General features: G+C 49.3%; 1 protein-coding gene across 1 annotated transcript in view; it reads left to right on the top strand.

The window, feature by feature from the left end:
- The first annotated feature begins 281 nt into the window (after positions 1-281).
- Positions 282-17,431, top strand: part of LOC132075361 (unconventional myosin-X-like) — an 89,397-nt gene continuing 72,247 nt past the window's right edge. Inside the window, exons 1-2 of the mRNA XM_059475725.1 lie at positions 282-363; positions 14,389-14,487. Coding sequence (XP_059331708.1) covers positions 343-363; positions 14,389-14,487 — 120 coding nt within the window. The 5' untranslated portion in view covers positions 282-342. The remainder of the gene's footprint in view (positions 364-14,388; positions 14,488-17,431) is intronic.

Here is a 17,431-nt window from a genome sequence, read left to right as displayed (position 1 = left end):
CCTGTCCACCGGTGTCCCCCGTCCCCGCCGCGTGTCCGTGGGTGGCACCGGCCGCTCGGGCCTCCCCCACCCCAGCCCTTCTCAGCCACCTCCTCTCGAGATGCGCTCCTCTTCCTCGCCACTCTCACCCCGCTGCTGCTGAGCGCTCCGGCCCCGGCACGGCCCCTCCGCTGCCGCAGCAGCCGCGCTCCGGGGCGGGCGGAGCGGGGCGGAGCGGGCGGCCCGGCCGCTCCCCGCTGCCCGCGGCCGGCGAGGCGGAGCCAGCGGGGCCGGGAGCCGTGCCCGCCCGGCCGCGGCGGTGCGGCGCTCAGAGCCGGGGCTGCGCTCCGCGGGGCTCCGCCGATGGACGCCTCTCTGCGCCAGGTGGGCAGCGGCGGCACGGGCGCGGCGGGGGGCTCGGCCCGCTCGGGGCCGGCACAGGCGGGGGCCGGGCGGGGGCCGGCAGGATTGGGTCTCAGCCGGGCATCGGGGTGCCGTGCCCGGGCCAGGAGCGCCCCGGGGCCGTGGGACGTGCGCTCCCCGCGGGCCGCGCCCCCGCTGCCCCCTCGCCGAGACGGTCCCGGTTGCACTTTCTCTGGAGCGATGGGATGCGGAGGGTTTTGTCCCCGAGCGCTCCCCAGCCCGGCGCGGCACCGCGCAACCCAGCGAGGGGCTGAAGGGGCTGCGGGAGCCGGAGCCCGGCCGATGTGCGGTGTCGGCAATGCCGACCGGGGCTGCTTGCGGGAGGAGAGGTTTGTCGCATGATAGTCATGGCTGCCCGGTGCCGGCTCCTTAATGCTCTGGAACGACTTGAGGGTCCGGAGCCTGCTCCTTCCTGCGTGTGTGTGTCTCAGAGCGGCTGGCCTCGGGGCACCGGGCCGGTGGGCAGCGTGCGGCGGGAGCGCCCTGCCCTTCCGTGCCGCTGCCCAGTCACCGTCACGGCGGCGGGCAGAGCGGCTCCCGAGGCCGGACCCGTGCTGTTACCCGCGGCTCTGGTCCCGCCTGGCCGCGGTGCCCTCCCCGGCTGAGCACACGGCCGTGCGGACACGGTGCTGCCGTGGGGAGCGAGTCACAGAGTGCGCGGGGCCAGGTGCCGGGCACAGCCCAGGCGCTCCGAAATTCTCTGTGCCGTTTTTCTTGTCCGAGCAAACACAGGTCTCCAGCCCAGCCTGGTGATGCCTTTGGTTGTGAGGGCCAGGTGGGTGCAAGGCCAGGGCAGCCCATTCTGGACCCATGGTGACAGTGGGTGCCCGTGGCATTGGCAGTGGGCATGGCAGACACTGTGGGGTGACGGGGCCTTCTGGAGGTCTGCGGCTGAGGTCTGAAAGCCTCCTGTTTGGGGCATGACACATGTGCCCCCTCCAGCCCCAGATGGCCAGGCCCCAGCCCCAGGCCATTAACCCCAGTGTCTGGCCCTGCGAGCCGCGGGTACGGAGGGGGAGCTAGCAGCGCTCGGAGCAGCCCGTGGTCGCTGGGCTGGAGCAGCTGATGATGGGCTCGGGCCTGCCCCCTCCCTGGCGAAGCGCTTTCTTTATCAGAGCAGATGTTTTCCCAGATCTGGCCCCAGAGAGGAAGGAGTGGCTGCCCCCGGGCTGTGCGGCTGGGGCTGCCCCGCAGCGCATCGCCAGCATCCCTCAGCCATTAACTGATTAACCTGCTGCTCCTGGAAGTCTGGGCCGTCTGTAGCTAATCAGATGGAGGACAGAGTTTCCCAAAGGGCCATTTCACCACAGCCTTTATGCCCACCCCTCTGTCAAGAGGAACCTCCAGGCCTCTTGCAACAGGAGTAGCCACTGAGGAGCCTGAAGGAACCGATGGGAATGAGAGGCTGGAAAGGGGACGCCCAGAGGTGCACGCCTCAGCAAGTAGCACCCTTCAGAGAACTGCCTGCTTTGTCCAGCTCCAGGACGCTTTCCAGGCATGATTCTGCCATTATCTGAAGAAACAGGGATTGCCAGGAGAGGGCTAAGGGGCAGTCCTGGAGCCAGAGTCTCTCTAAGTGTCACACATCTCTGGTAAATCACAGACTCTAATCCTGATGAAGCAAGGTAGGCAAGGCTGGAGAACTGGGGTGAGTGTGTGCAGGAAAGCATCAGACTCTGCTTTGCAGGAAAGGCAGTGGGGGTGGGAGAGAGGGAATGTGACTTCCCCAAAGCCGGAATGTTTGGCATTTGCTGCACCCCAGACACTCTTCCTCCTTCTCCATGGGGGGTTCTTAGTGGGAGGGAAAGCCTGAGTAGAAAGGAGTTGCCTCACTTCTTTCTGCAGCAGCAGAATACAAGCTCGTCCCAGGAGATGCGTGTCATGTCTTCGAGTGAATAGCTTAAACCCCAGTGTGCTCTTGGTCCTGCCTTAGCAGGCTCCCATGCTGTGCTTGCAGCATTTAGATTATCACACTCAGCTGTGGATCAGTATCTGGGATTAGGTGGGGATGCCATGGGTGTGCACAGCTCCCCTAGCTCCCCCTTTGGCATGCTGGAGACCAAAATGGCTTTGTGAGGGTTCAACCCGCTTGCCATCCTGGTTCTGCAAGGGAGGAATAGTTTTGGCCAGGTGTGCCAGCTCGACACTGTGGGAGGATTTCCCATGTGCTGTGCCCTCCTCTGCATGCAGACCCCAGGGGCAGTGAGCTGCTGGGGTGGTGGGTGCTGCTGCTCTTCTCTCTAATGTCCCAAGCGGGTCAGATTAGAAAACCTTCATCCTCAGTGAGTGGTACAGCACTAAGATGTGTGTGTGCCTGTGCCATGGGAGCTCTACTGCGCAGCATGGCTCAGAGATGTATGTGATAGATGAGGCCTTTGCTGCAGCAGGGTGTGAGTGGAGGAGCCATGTGTGTGTGCTCTGCCATCCTTGCTTGGCTGCTGCAGGGAGTCCTGTGCCCAGGCAGGAGGAGGGCCCTGGAGGCCCGGGCTGTGGCACGGTGACAGATGATGGTTTGCCTGTGTGTCTGGAGTGTGGGCAGGATGTGGGGTTGACACAGAGGATGTGACTCGCTCTCCAATTCCCCCTAAGGAGCAGGAATGTTATGGACAGGGTTAAAGGAGACACTTCTCCCATCCTGTCCTTCTGCACTCCAGTTGGAGTGACCAGTTAGCTGGGTCCCATAGTCAGTCAGCACTGAGGAGCAGCATCCAGTGGAGTCACAGATGCTGCTCTCCTTCTCATGTGCCACTGGCCTAGAAATGCTGGCATTTAAAGTGTTAAACAGTTTTCCTCATTGCTCTTGTGGTGAAATCCAAAGCTTTTCATCTGTGTTGTAAAATAAATCCCCTGAAATTCTTAAGCTTTCTGACATGGGGAAAGGCGGGGTAATTCTGTGTTCATTTCCTGCATGGCTGTGGTGATTGGAATTGTCCTCTCTACAGCTGTCATGGTCTTCACTTACTCTTCCCCATGTTCCCCATCCTTTCCTGGCCACAGCCCTTCTCTTCTCTGTGGCCTGAGACATCTGCCATGGAGACAGGGAGAGGATCCATCTCTCTGGGGAATGCACGCAGATCAGGGAGAAGCCTCAGAGTCAAGGCTGTGAAGGAGTACTAAGGCTACTGAAGTTAGCATCATGCATGCCCTGAGCTGCTTTCTTGACCCAAACTGAGGTGGAAGCAGCTACCTCTGCCAGGTTTCTTTTGCTCTGGCAGCTTTGCCCTGACTGCTGACTCCCTGATGCAAGTGGAAAATGCCTGACTGCTCCAGAAAGCCATCAGGGAATCTACAGAGCTTGGCCCTTTACTGGCCACAAGACGCTCAACTAAATTTGCTGTGCTTTGGGCATCTCATGGTGTGAAGTCATGTGCATAAACATCTGCAGGCAGATGGGGAACATGGGTAAGGAGAACAACTGAAAGGATTTGACTGTGAATGCACCTTTGCAGTGTGGAGCCTGCCTGATTCATGGGTGCAGCAGGTACAGGACTGGTCTGATTTTTGGTTGCACATGCAATTCTTACCACCTTTGGGCTCTCTTGAAGCTGTTTGGATGCATCATCCAGAGACCTGTGTCCCCAGGGAGCCCAGGTTGTGCTGGGTGGGAAGGGTTTGCACATGGCTGGATTAGGTTTCTCAATAGCTTGGTTTGCCCTTCCCATGCTCCCTGCAGTTGGGAGAAGGAGGAGCTCCTGTGAGAGAGGAACATGGCCAGATGTCCAGGAGAATCTATCCAGAGACTCTTGTCTGAGATAAGGGAAATGGTTCAGCTGACGTGGATGATGCTGACCATGAGTGATGGGCTGTCTTTACAGATAACAGTAAGCAGAGTGCCCATGGGTTAACAACCATTGTCTTAGGAAAATGCCATCTTGGAAAGAAAAGGTACAAGAACATCATCTTCTTTAGCAGTGAGGCTGCTCTTCGAGGGAGTATTCTGGCCAAGCCTGTCTCCACCTCTCAGGAACACGTGCTTTGCCAGCTTCCCCTGACAACCTCCTCTCAGTCTACTCAGAATATTGTGACCTCTCAGAAAGAGGACCTGTAGGGATTAAGAAGAGACAGAGAAATGCTGACTGTTACATCCATCTTGTGTATGTAATGCTCTCTGTATCAATACCACACAGAGCACCCCCTCTCTGTTTAATTAGCCTGTATAGTGCAGCTGAAGAGCAGTACCACAGTCCTTGAAGATACCCATGCAGCTGGTGTAGCATGGATGTTCCTACACACGGGATCCTCCATGCAAGCTGTGTCTCCCCTGAACCATTCAGAGTGATAAAGAGGCAGATATAGGACAAAAGGGTTTGACTGCCCTGTTTTGGAGCAGCAATTGCAAGGAAGAAAGCTCTTGTGCCAAAGGTGACATGAAGAAGTGTCTGGCGGAAGAGAGGGAGTCCTGCTAGCTCCCTCCTCAGGGCATTCATCTGGAGCCAGGCTGCGTGAGCCGTGACCTTGTCACATCCCATCAGCAGCAAGAGGGTGGGCTGGCACAGGCTCTCAGTGAGAGCCCCACATGAAGGGAAGCCAGGCTGCCCTGGGCCAGCATGCAGCTGCCCCACTGTGGCCTCCAAAGCCACCTTGTTCTGCTCTGGTTTCACTTCTTGCCACACTTACATTTAACAGAATGATCACAAATGTTTTGCAATTTCTTTTTCCTGTTTTGCTGTAAGGAGAATATGTGAACTATCTAAATGTGATTATTAAGACTGAAACTTGTGAGTGTCTGGATTTCCTGGTTATCTTGCAGTTACCCTAAACTCTGCAGTTCTGCCTCCTCATTTCCATCTGAGATCACCCACAGTTCAGTGGTGATGTAGAGCCAAGTCTCAGGAAAAACACCTATGGAGGGCCTGTTATGCCTCACTTGGCACAGTGCCCAGGGGACTGAAGGGTCCTGTCATACAAATGCAATAATTATCACAGCAACTGAACTGGTGGTGGGGCCTCTCACAGATCCAGTCATCAGTCTATTTGATGAGAAGGTGGAAATTAGGGTTAGGATGATGGGGGGTGTATTAGTGCTGTTTATTTCAGTTACTTGCATCTTGAGCCAATGATGAAGATTTGGCTGAATCACACTTTCTAGAAGGGCTTCTTATTTCTGGAAAATCCCTTGCTTTTTGCAGTTTCTTCAAGTGGTTACACAACCTTGTTTTAAAATAAATCCTTCTTCATTTCTGAGGTGTCTGGCAGATCCATCCGTTTTCGGGTCCTACTTTTCTTCTGCTTCATGAGACTTGCTTTGTCCCAAATAACTTCTCTGTCTGCAAAAAATGATTTTCTGGCACCAGGTTGCCTCTGGGTTGCTGGCAAAGGTGAGCCAGCAGGTAGCAGAGAGGGGTCTCAGTGCTACTGTCTGTCGTGTGCTCCCAGCAGGGTTGAGTCAGTGAGGATGCAGGGGCAGAGATGAGGTTTGCAGCCCATGCTGGGCCACATGCTGCTCTGATCCCCCACTATCACTGTCTGGGCTAGATAGGTCAGCCCTAGCTCTGGCAAATCTACATAATGACATTAACATCTTCACAAATACTTTTGCACTACAAGGGATCCTTCTGAATAGCAAAAATGACTGAGCCTTTTATGTTGTCTCTGGAAGGCTTCTTTCTCACACCTCAAAGCATAAGTAAGCAGTAAACTTCCTTACTCCTGTTTATACATCCCAGACATGCATCAACTCTTGTTACCACCAAATGTCCTGGGAGTTTCTGCTCAGCAATTTGCAATCTTCTTTGGGTCTGTGACTTTCCAGAAGACATTCCTCTGTTTGAAGTACTCCTTGCATTCCTTCTCTCCTGATGATGACCTTTCTGTTTGGCTGTACTTTAATCCTGTTTTGTTCTAACAGGGGGCTGTGGAATCCACGCTCCTCTGATGGTCACTCCCTTGTGGGGACTTACTTATCTGCCAGATGTTGGCATCTGCTAGTACTGTCAGAATTACATGAGACTTTAGGTCCTTGATGAGAATATAAAATACTACTGACCCTGTCACTGCAGACATTTGTTGGAAACTCCCTCAATTAGTAGTGATCTTCCCCATCATTACAACGGTTTTGAGATCCCTTTGCTGCTGTTTGCTCCTCAAGAGCTGACTTTTACTGAAATTCTGTGTTCTACATGGGCAACACCACGAGAGTCAATCATGATCCTATTTATCTCATGTGCTTGGATGCTAAGGAAGAAGAAGCCTTTTTGACTAGACTTCTTTACCCATGTTAACTGGCACTGGACAGCAGTTAAAGCCAGAGTATCCTTAAGATGGAACAGCAGAGAGCAAAACCTCTGTATTTTCCCTTGGGTTCTCAGACTCAGAAACCCATGGTTGCCAGGGATAATCCTGCTATCATTTAGACTCTGACTCTTTCAATCTCTTGGAATTTCCTCATCATTACCAGACTTAGAAAAAACTAATAGCAACTGTTGAGAAACTTTATTGGACAGATCTCTGGGAACTCTTGGACCTGTTGATTTTTAAAATGTTTTGTGTCCTTTCCATTTACTGAAAGCACTTCAGCACCACAATGTGATGCAAGATGGGTGCTTTCCAGGGATGTTTATTAGAAACTTCTGTCTGTCTCCATCACCACAGCACCAAGCCTGCCAGAGTTCAGGAAGTGTTTGGACAATGCTCTGGAGCACATGGTGTGACTCTTGGTCCTGTGGAGGGCCAGGAGTTGAACTTGATAACCTTTGTAGGCTCCCTCCAACTCAACTTATTCTGTGATTCTATGATAAATCCCAGTGCTGCCATCCACATCTAGTAGTTGGAAGCTGCTACTAGCACATGTCTTTGTACCCAGTTATTTTAGAAAAGAGTGAAACAGACTCTACTGTCTTTCCTGTCTCCCAGCTTCTTTCTTACATGGGTTGTTTGCCCCAATTTTCCCTATTTCCACTCCTATTTCAGATCGAAACACTGCATCCCAGCTCAGAGGCACTCCACTTGCTTTCTGAGTGGTATTTGAAGGAAGGACACAGAGGACGAGCAAGAACCAGGAAAATGTCTCACATGGAGAGTTTAAAAACCTGAGATTACTTTATTAGTGAAATGACAAATAGAGGGAGACATGGCAAAAGAGCAGAAAATAATGGATGAGACAGAGAAGGTGGATTGAATTCCTCTGTGTCTCTACCTCTGCTAGAAAAAGGGATTTTGTGCTTCACACTGGTTTAAAAACATACGTTTCTGTACAATGTGTGAGTAGGTGGTAGAACTCCACAAGGTAGGGAAAGTCAAGGATGTGGCAAGATGCAAAAAGTTATTGGGCATAATCCCAAATTATGCATCATAAACATTGCAGAAGAAATACTGTTTCAGGGCTTTTGTCTGAGATTTTTACAAAACATGTGGCTGCCCAGTGACAGACCGCTGTATCCTTGTGGCTGCCTGAGGCCCTGGGCTCTATTCTGTGCACCTCAAACACTGTTCCTCAGCCCAGCCTCACCCTTGAAGCCATTGGCTGAATTTGAGAGAGGGAGGGAACTGCAAGGGAGCCGCCTCACTGTGTATTTGGTGGCGAGGGGGAGAGGCTTCTTTGAGAAGCACTGCCCAAGTTGAGAGCAGGCAGGAATACCTTTTACTTGCTCAGTTTGGAGCTGCAGGCTGGTCAGGGGAAGTTTTGCTGGGGCCAAGCTGGGCTTTAGCAGATGCCACGTTACCTCCTTCCTTTCAGGGCTACAGAAGGGTTGTAGGAAGGCCAGTGCTGCTCTGATGTGACAGGTAATATACATCTGTAGATACCTGTGTGATTAATGTGCTTAGGGAACAACTAATTTTAATTCAGTTCCTAACTGAAGTTTTAGGCAGGGAAGAGCTTGTAATGAAGGCATGGAAGTGGTGTGTATTTTTATGGACATAATGAAATTCAGTATGCATTTTCATGACTGGTGAGAATTGCTCAGGTGGTTGCACACTCTGTAGGATTATTACTTCATCTGAGGAGAGTGACTCCACTGCCCATGGTGGAATTGCAGGGGGCAGCTCATCTTAAACTGAGCTTGGAGAGGGTGTACAGTGGAGTCTGGAAGGATTCACACCTGCCTCCTTTTGTGCACCTTGTGCTCATGGCAAAGGGCAGCTCTGAAGTATGTGGAAAACAGCTGGGGACTCGTTCCCTCCCTGCCCATGACAAGCAGTTTGTGTGGTTCCTGTGGTGTGTAGCTGCTTCTTTGAGAAGGTTAAAAATTACCTCCACAAACCAGGCATTTCCTAGGAAATATTTGGAGATGTTCTGGAGAATGAGAAGAGAAGCTGTGCAGCAGCCAAACTGGGGGAGGAGACAGGAACAGAACAGATGGGAGGGGGAGGCAAAAGGGGAGTGGGAAGCAGTGCATATACATCAGTGACCAGAAGTGACAAACTCTTAGTGCTCTTAGATTATTTAAAATGCACAAACCTTTTCCTGATACTGCTATTCGGCAAAGCTGCTGGCAGACTGAGGGCTCTGCTCCTTAATTAGTGGGGAATGGGGCTGCTAATTGGCAGAACTAGGATGAGTCCTGGGCTCAGCCTGGGCTGCAGCTCTGGAGCAGCAGGACCCGCGGCTGCAGTTTGTGTCCAGCTCTGAGCCCTGCTGGCTTGCAGGGGCTGCCCGAGCTCAGTGAGCTGCTCTGTGGGAATTGTGGGACCAGACAGGTACAATCCAGCCCCTTTTTGCTCTGCACTGTGTCTCCCTCATGCCTGACAAGAAGCAGGCTTTAGTTTCTGTTGTCCCTACTGCTGTTGCAGGTATTGTCCCTCTTGCCAGCTGCTCCATGCTGGCTGCTGCCAGCTGAGCTGTTCCTTCTGTCTCTCTTACCTGTGATCTCTGGGCTGCCCCTCCCTTCCAGGAGCTGGTCCTGGTTTTGCTGATCAGACACAGCCCATGGCTTCATTTCAGCCTGCCATCAGAAAAACAGCACAGTTGCATTCCTTACCATATGGGGCTAGGCTGCCAGGGACTCCCCCTCCCCACCAATCCTACATCCATTAGCTAAGGCTCTTTATATTTGTCCTATCACTTATTCATGATCATCCAGATCAATCTCTTGGAAAGTGCATTTATTGAAACCTGATTCCGGCTTTGTCTGAATCGCAAGGGCCTTTCTGGCCCAGTCTCTGCCTCGTGGTTTGCAGCCACAAAGCCACTGGGGCTGGGAAAAGAGCTGGCTCAGCACTGTGCTGCCAGGAGAGCCTTTCCTAAGCCTGGGAGCATATGGATCCATTGCCAGGAGAAACACAAGGCTTGGATGCCCAATACCCACTGAACAGCCTCAGTGTGCTAGGAGGACAAAGGTAAGTTATGTAGGTAGTACTTGTAGTTGAAAATTTGTTGCACCCACAGAGGTTTTTGTCTCAGACTCTCAGTGCAGGGGTGTACATTTTTGAGACATCCCTGCCCCTTGCAGAATGGGTGATTTGGTATAATTACCTAAATCAAGGAAGGCACTGCAAGAACCTCTTGTAGTATTGTGTTTGTAGGTAGATCTGGAGGCTGAGACAGTCAAGTTCAAACACAAAGAAAACATTAACAACATCCTGTACGGGAAAAAGCAGACAATTGTATGTACCTTTCACACACTGAAAGGTGTCTTTTAAACAAAACCACTTTTCCTCTGTGAATAACCCTGGACAATTGATGCAGCCAGCCTGGTTTAGCCCCTCCTGAGCATGTTACTCCTGGCAGTTGTGTAGGTTTGTGCACAAGGAGGAGTGGGATGTCTAAGTGCACTCAGAGAGGGGCAACCCTGCTGTGTCCTGAAGTTCAGTGGGACAGCTCATTCTTGCTTGTGCCTGGGAAGAAGCAGTTCCCAGACGACAGAGGATGTCCTGGGAAAACGTGAAGATCCAAAGGTAGTCCAGAACACGGAGTAAGGAGAACAGAATAGGAAGACTTGTTTCTGAGGACTGATACAGCTGTGGAATTGCTTCCTTCATGTCAGTCCATGAATGGGTCTCCTGCTGGGCTGGGAGGCCCTGGAGAGGCCAAGGCACCTGCATGTGCAGGGTTTTGTGTCTTGTGCTCTGGAGCTTACCTTGCTGCCTTCAACAGCTGACAACTGATGAGGATGTAGCTGCTGGCTACACACTCTAATGTGTGGGTGCCTTGCTGCTGCAGTAAGGGCTGTGTGCTGCCTTTCTGCCTCTCTGCCATTCCCTGGGTGCAGCACACAAGATCTCCCTTATTCTTTCCCTGCTGACACACCATAGTGCATCTCCTGAGATCAGATACAGGCATGTGAATGCAAGGGAGAACTTCCGGTTTCAGTCACTCTTAAAAAAAATAAAGGCATAGAAGGCCAAGAAATCTGTGGCTTCAATTGAATTTTGATATCGTGAATAGCAGGAAATTTTATTTATTTCTGAGTCTAGGATCCAAAGTGCCATGTGTTATTTGAACTGAGAAATGGCAGCTTAGAGTTTACTGTCCACAGTGGAAGGCATGATGGTGTGACCTGGGCCAGTACTGATGAAACACTGCTCTCTGTATGCAAGCAACTTTGTTTTCTAAATCACAACCCCATGGTACAAGATCACTTTTCAGGATTGTGCTTTGCTGTGCACTTTGTGGCAAGGCAAGTTCATGGACAGATTGTTACTGAGGCCATAGGAATGAGGATGTTGGTCTCAGAGTTTGTTTAACATGTGAGTGACCTGCCCTCAATATAGGAACTGGTACATTACTGTTTCATTCTTCCTTTCTGTTCCTGCCCTTGTTCCCTTTAAAACCAAAGCAGCAGACCAACCTAATAAACTCCTAGTAAAAGAATAATTGGGTGGGGACGAGCCTATTATATAAGGGGCTTGAGTTAACTGTATGATCAGTATTCAGCCAGCTTTATTTGATGGAAAGTGGTTACACAAAATCACTGTTGTTCCTCCTCTGTCTTACAAGGTGTTCTCAAATTGGTGTTGCTTGTTGCTTCACATTGTTAAACTGTTTTGTCTGTGGGTGAGGGTGGACCTTTTGTATCTCAGAATGGAAATTGAAGGGTTTTTTCTCTTGTTCTAGAAGAGCAGGGTTTCAATCATGGTGCTTGTGGGACCTGCAGCCCCAGAGCTGGCACATCACTGCTGGGCACTGCTCAGTCCTGCTCACCTTGCTCCTCCTATGGAAGTTCAGCCTTGCTGCCTGGCAGTTTTTGGAAGTTTTCTTCTCAATTTAATCTTTTCAGCTGATCAATGAGATGTGTGGCATTGGGGGACAGGGGAGTAAAGTGGGGCAGTCTCTTTGGTGTCACCATCTGCTCCCGTATTTAGTCAAGGCTCCTTGGGGAATTTCATGTTTAGAGAAAAGGGCTGGTGGAAGGAGATGCACTAAAACAAACTCTGCCTTTCAGGAAATGGGGCTATGGCTATGCTGGGCAGAAGTTTAATTATTTGCTCTGTGGTTCCTTTTCTGGCTGTCTCAGCACAATATTCCTTTTGGAAACAGCATAACTGGGTGCAGTTACTCTGCTGTGCAGAGGCAATTGCTGTTGTACAAACAGCTACAACATCAGAGTAAACTGAAGTAAGTCATTCTGGGCAGCTGGAATATCACAGGGCCTGGGAGTTTCAGCATTTCAGTTGCCTTCTATTCCTTAGCAGCTCACAGAAGAACCTGCCATAAGCTTGTGTGGTGTTGTACAAAAGAGCTGTGTCTCCTTGGAGGAGTATTTGTTAATACTTTTGCACATGGACTTCTGCTGGGAAAGGGGTCTGAATCAGTCTGGACTTTTAGATAATTTCTATGTGTTGAAGATAGCTGAGTGATCCCACTGCCTATCTTCCTTTTCCCTTCTGAGTAGTACCTATTAAATAACAGTATTCATGCCCATGGATTGTCTATTCTGTGTCAGATTATCAACTGCCTGTAGCTCCAAGTTAATTTCTGAGCTCAGGGAGTGGGAAGTCTGCGTAACCTGGATGCCCTGGTCTCCAGGGGCAGTGTGTAGGGTGCTGTGGTGGTGGCACACTGCCATACACAGGGTGTGTGTGCTGTGGCACTGGGGCACAGTGTGCATGGCGGGGTGCAGACTTGTCTTCTGATTAAACTGCACTTGACTCAGGCTCTCATCCCTGCCACCCTGGGTTACTGGTGTCTGAAGGCATTGAAATGCACTGTTGGGGATGTTTACACTTAGTGTCTTATAAAAGGCTTTCTTTCATCCCACTGTTTGGAGACACAACCTTCCTGTTTTCTGACTCTTTGCTTTCTACCATGGTGGTAATAGGAGTCTGGTGAAAGTAGCAAAAAAGTCTTTAAACATATGTTGATGTGCATATGTTTATGCACACTAGTCAGAATGTGATTTGGGAAATTGATGATTTCTCAACAGCAATGTCTTGCCCAGATGCCTCAGGACACTTTATTTCAAGCATCCAGAATTTCGGAAAATCCAAGAGGATGTAACAAATCCTCTGTATAGTTCCTCAAAATCTGTGTGTGATGTACTGTCCACACCAGTGCTCTGGGATCTCAAATCTGTAATGTAAGATTCCATTTTTTTCTATTGCTGTTGTTCACTGGCCATGAGGATGATCTCTGCAGACCATCCATGGGTTTAGGTGCTGATCAGATGCAATGGTGCTTTTCGTTCACTTGGTGAGGGAAGATTAATCTGCTTCAAACTCTAGACCAGAGCGCAGCAGTAAAGCTAGAACTATGTACACCTTTTTAATGTCATTAAACCCAGATCTTTTATTGGGGAGGACTGGAAATTGGCCTATAGATGTATCTCCTACAGCAAAGAAAGTCCAGGGTACTAAAGTGTTTAGAGTGACTTAAGCAGTTTAAAAAAACCCACCTAAACTAAAAACAAATCATTAAAAATAGAATTAGTGTTTCACATTTTGTATAATGTAATATAGAAACACTATTCAATTTCTTCAAACATATTAAGCCTACAAGCAAAGAGCTAATGGTGCTGATGGGATTAAGAGGGTAGGAAGGGCTTAAAGCTCCCGATCAATAATTTAGGGGCATAAAAAAAAAGGGAAGAAAGTCAGTCTATGAATCAATGAAAGGCAGCATGGCCCTAATGTTACTCAACAGTTGAGCACTTTGGATTTTTCTCAATATTTATCTAAGCAGAGTTTATGTGATTTCTATGGGAAGACATGGAAGTGATTAGTTTGCAATAACTGAAGTGTGGTGTGACTTCATGCCTAGCTCTGTAATTGCAGGTCATGCCCTGATCTGCCTTCATGCTCCTGCTGTTTCCCTTGTACCAGGTCCCACAGGCAGAACGGGCCAATCCAGCAAACTTGTTTTCCCTACTATTTTGGTAGGCAAGCTGTGAGATTTACCTGTCCTGCAGATCCCTGTTTGTGTGTTACCAGAAATCTGAGCTTGTGCTCAGACTTGTCTTGACAGACATGGAGAAGTTTAAGATGTTGTATTGTATGTGAAACATCATATATAAAACCAGATATAAACACCAGTGCATACATACATCAGGCATCAGGACCATCGTGTATACATCAGTGTGTATATACATCAGAGAAACACTCAGGTCATGTCATTTACCAAAGGAAACTCTTGCCAGAATTTGCAAACAAAGCTCTGTGAAATCCTCTTAGCTGGTAATTTCAGGAAGCATTCTGACTTACAATGATGCGTGGGTGTATTGTTTACATTGTAAACATGCTTTATTTATATTTTCTATTATTATTATAGCATGGCTTTTAATGACTGGCTGTTCCAAGTTTTAAAATATTTAGACGGTCAAACCAACTATTCTGTGTGTTCGTATCTTTCCATGACACTTTCTGTAAAAATTGGTCTTTCCTTACTTTAGTTTTTGCATGAAGCTCATTAAAATTGCTTTTTCTTCCTCTCCTGTTACATAAGGAAAAAACAAACCCAATTTCTCTGAAAATGTCAGTAGAACTTACTTAAATATTTTAAGCAGCTGTAGCTTGGAAGTAGCTTCTGAATACTGCAGCTTCCCCCAGCTTTCCTTGGGTGCAGATCTCACAGGCCCCAGTTCTTTCTAATGGGATGTCTTCTGGTTTTTGCAGGGTGCCAGGGTATGGCTGCAGGAGCAGGACCAGCTGCAGCCATGCACTGTTGGCGTGTGTGCCAATGGAAATGTTCTCTTCACCTCAGATTATGGCATGGTAAGTGAAGTTTGCATGAGTTTGTACCCTACGCCAAGCTGTAAGATGGGCTTCTTGGTTTTGCATGACCATCATGTTGAAATTTATCAATGGAAATGCTGCAATTCTCTCTGAAAAGTGACCTGGCTCTGTTACACCAAATACCTAACAAATGTTAAAAGAAGAAGATTGTTCTTCTTGTTCTCTTTGTTTCTCTGCCTACCTCACTTTTCTTGGTTTCCCTTGTGCCATCTTTGGAGGAGTTGCATTAACAGCCTAACAAAATCATTATATTGGCTAAGTGCTCCTGGAAGGAGGCAGCTCCAATAACCTAGCAGCCCCTCCTGCCAAGCTGTGCCACTCTAGGGGTTCTTGTGCTCACCACCAGCTGCTCAAGCAGCTTTTGCTGTCAGCCCTTTGGCCAGGGGCACGTGGCAGTGGGCTCCCTGTGCCAGTCAGTGTGTAAAGGCTGCAGAGATGCACAGGACAGCTCAGCAAGGCAGCCAAGCTCTCCTGAGAGCAGATTTCTCCAACAGGTATAAGAGCAAGCTCCTTTCCTGCCTGATTTCCAGCCCTGTGCTCCTTGTGGTTCCCTGGGGTGCAGTACTCATGGAATAATATTGGTAGGAAGGGACCTCTGGGGATCATCCAAGTCTCAGTGAGTCAGCTCGCCTGGCTAACCCTGGGAAAACTATCCACGGCCTTCAGGGAGGTTCTGGGTGAGTCAGACTGATGCCTGGGCTGGGAGGAGGATGGGGAAATGGGCAGGACTGTGCCCTCCAGCAGTGAGCAATTAGACCTGCTCAGCTGTTCTGGTGAATGGGCCCTGCAGGTGGCTGCTTTGTTACAGAAAAATGGACAGGTTTTCTTTGGCCTCTTACCTGGCAAACAAAGGAGGGCACAGGGGGAAAGGGGATTTAGAGCCCTGGTTTGTGGAGTCAGTGGTAGGACTATGTTTTTCAGTCTTGCCTTGAAAGATTTGAAGTCATCATTATTTTATAAAGAGCCTGATTTGTTCCTCAGAGATGGAAATTCCCCTAGCGAACACAGATTTTTGAATCTGGTTACTGTAGTCTCCTAGACCCCTTCTTGAGGAGTTGACTTGTTTTGGGAGTGCTGGATATCATTAACACATTTCAAGGGATCTCAGGGAATGCAGCAGCCTCCAGAGGGACAAAAAGTGGTGACAATACTTCTGTGCCTTTCCCAGTTCTGTCTCTTCTGACATGCTGCTGTGGCCTTCTAAAATCTTTCAAACCAACCTGGGACCTCTGAAAGGACACCAGAAATCCCATTTTAGAGCTGTCTGTCCACCTCCAGCCTGTGCCCTGCATGCTGGAAAATATGTTCAGGATAATGCTTGGTGGATTACAGGTGTGGAAGAAAAAAGCTGGGTTTGGGTTTTTTTCTTCCATGAAACAAGAAACCACTAGGCTGGAGGAGCCATGTGCTTTATGGCTCATGGAATAAAAGCTCATGGAGATCATTAAAGGGCTTTCTTTGTTCAGTGCTACCCACAGGAGCTGTCCTGTGTGCTTCCCTCACCTGCCACATTCATTGTTTCATCCCTCTGGGAGGGACTGGCACTCCTACCCCGGGTGAGGACTCTGATAAATGTCTTCACTTTGGCTTGGATGGGGCAGGTGATCCCTGTGATTTTTAGCACCCCCAAAATCTAGTTGTCGTCATGTTTGCTGTGGCCCAGCATCCCTGCAGCTCTTGCAGCTCTGAGGTAAGAAGTCCAGTCATGCTTCAAAGCTTTTGTCATTTGTTTTCACTTCCTTAAAAACACCTCAGGCAGTAAATCCATCAGAAATGTGACTTCCTGGGAGGAAAGGAGGAGCTTTGCTTGTGAAACACAAGATTGGAAAGCACGATCCAGACAAAACAGCAAAATGCTTTATGGATAAATATAACTTGGATGCCAGGTGGGAGCTTTGCTGTGTGCTCAGGATGGCACTAATGGATGGAATTGAGTTTGAAAAGGAATCATTTCTCCCTTGCTGAGCCTGGTGAGCAGCACTGGCAAACCTCATCTTGGCTTGTTTGCTGCCCAGATTTTGCTTTATTCCTGACCATTGCAGGGCCTTGGTGAGAGTCATTGTCATTTTACCCTCACTTTGGGCTAAATTTGAGGCAAATTGAGTTTATCACTGGTAAGAAAGTAGAAATCTTTGGCTGTGAGGTGCCTGTTAGACTGAAAGGTGATTATTTTCCTTCCCAAAAATAAAGATCTGCTTATTAACACATATAACTTTGTGTTTTATATATTAGCTTGTTAAAAAAGAGATATTCTGGGGGCAACTTTGCTGAGAGATCCGTTTGCCTGAGTTCTTACTTGCTTCAGGAAAAATCAGCTGTCATATTCAGCTCAGTAGTGCTGAACACCAGCCTGGCATACCCTTCCTGGAACAGGATGATGGAGGAGGATCTTTGAAATTGCTCTCCTGCAGATTGCTGGAAGCATCCAGGGGTGAGCAGTGGGGTAACAAAAGCTTCCTTACTGGGACTCTGAGGGTGGAGCATCATCCTGCTTGTGTCTCAAACCTCCGAGCTCCTTGAAGAAAGTCACTTTGGCAGTCTTGGGACATGTGTCTGTGTCCAGGAGCATGGATGATACTTGCAGCCTGCCCCTGAAGGGCAGAGAACAAATGAAAAGTCAGCTTTCTTCCAGTGCCAGGGATGACCTGAAAACTCTTCCCCATGTCACAAGTGTCTTCCAGAGGCACAGAGCCATCTCCTCCCAAACCTCAGTTGGGCTGGAGGCCCCAATCAAGTGGCTCAAGACAGGTATAACCTGAGTTTCTAAGCTCTATTACTTATTTACTTGTGTATTTAGGACCCCTGTTCCTCTTCAGGGTTCCATTTCCTGCCATGTTGTCATCAAGAACAAGGAAATGAACTCTGACCCATCACTTTTAGTGCATGGCAGCCTCTGGGCACAGGTACTGCCAGCTCCTGATAT

The sequence above is a fragment of the Ammospiza nelsoni genome, chromosome 7, assembly GCF_027579445.1.
Source record: "Ammospiza nelsoni isolate bAmmNel1 chromosome 7, bAmmNel1.pri, whole genome shotgun sequence".
Classification (NCBI taxonomy): Eukaryota; Metazoa; Chordata; class Aves; order Passeriformes; family Passerellidae; genus Ammospiza; species Ammospiza nelsoni.
The sequence above is the reverse complement of the archived record's forward strand: the minus strand, read 5'-3'. Positions and strand labels throughout refer to the sequence as shown.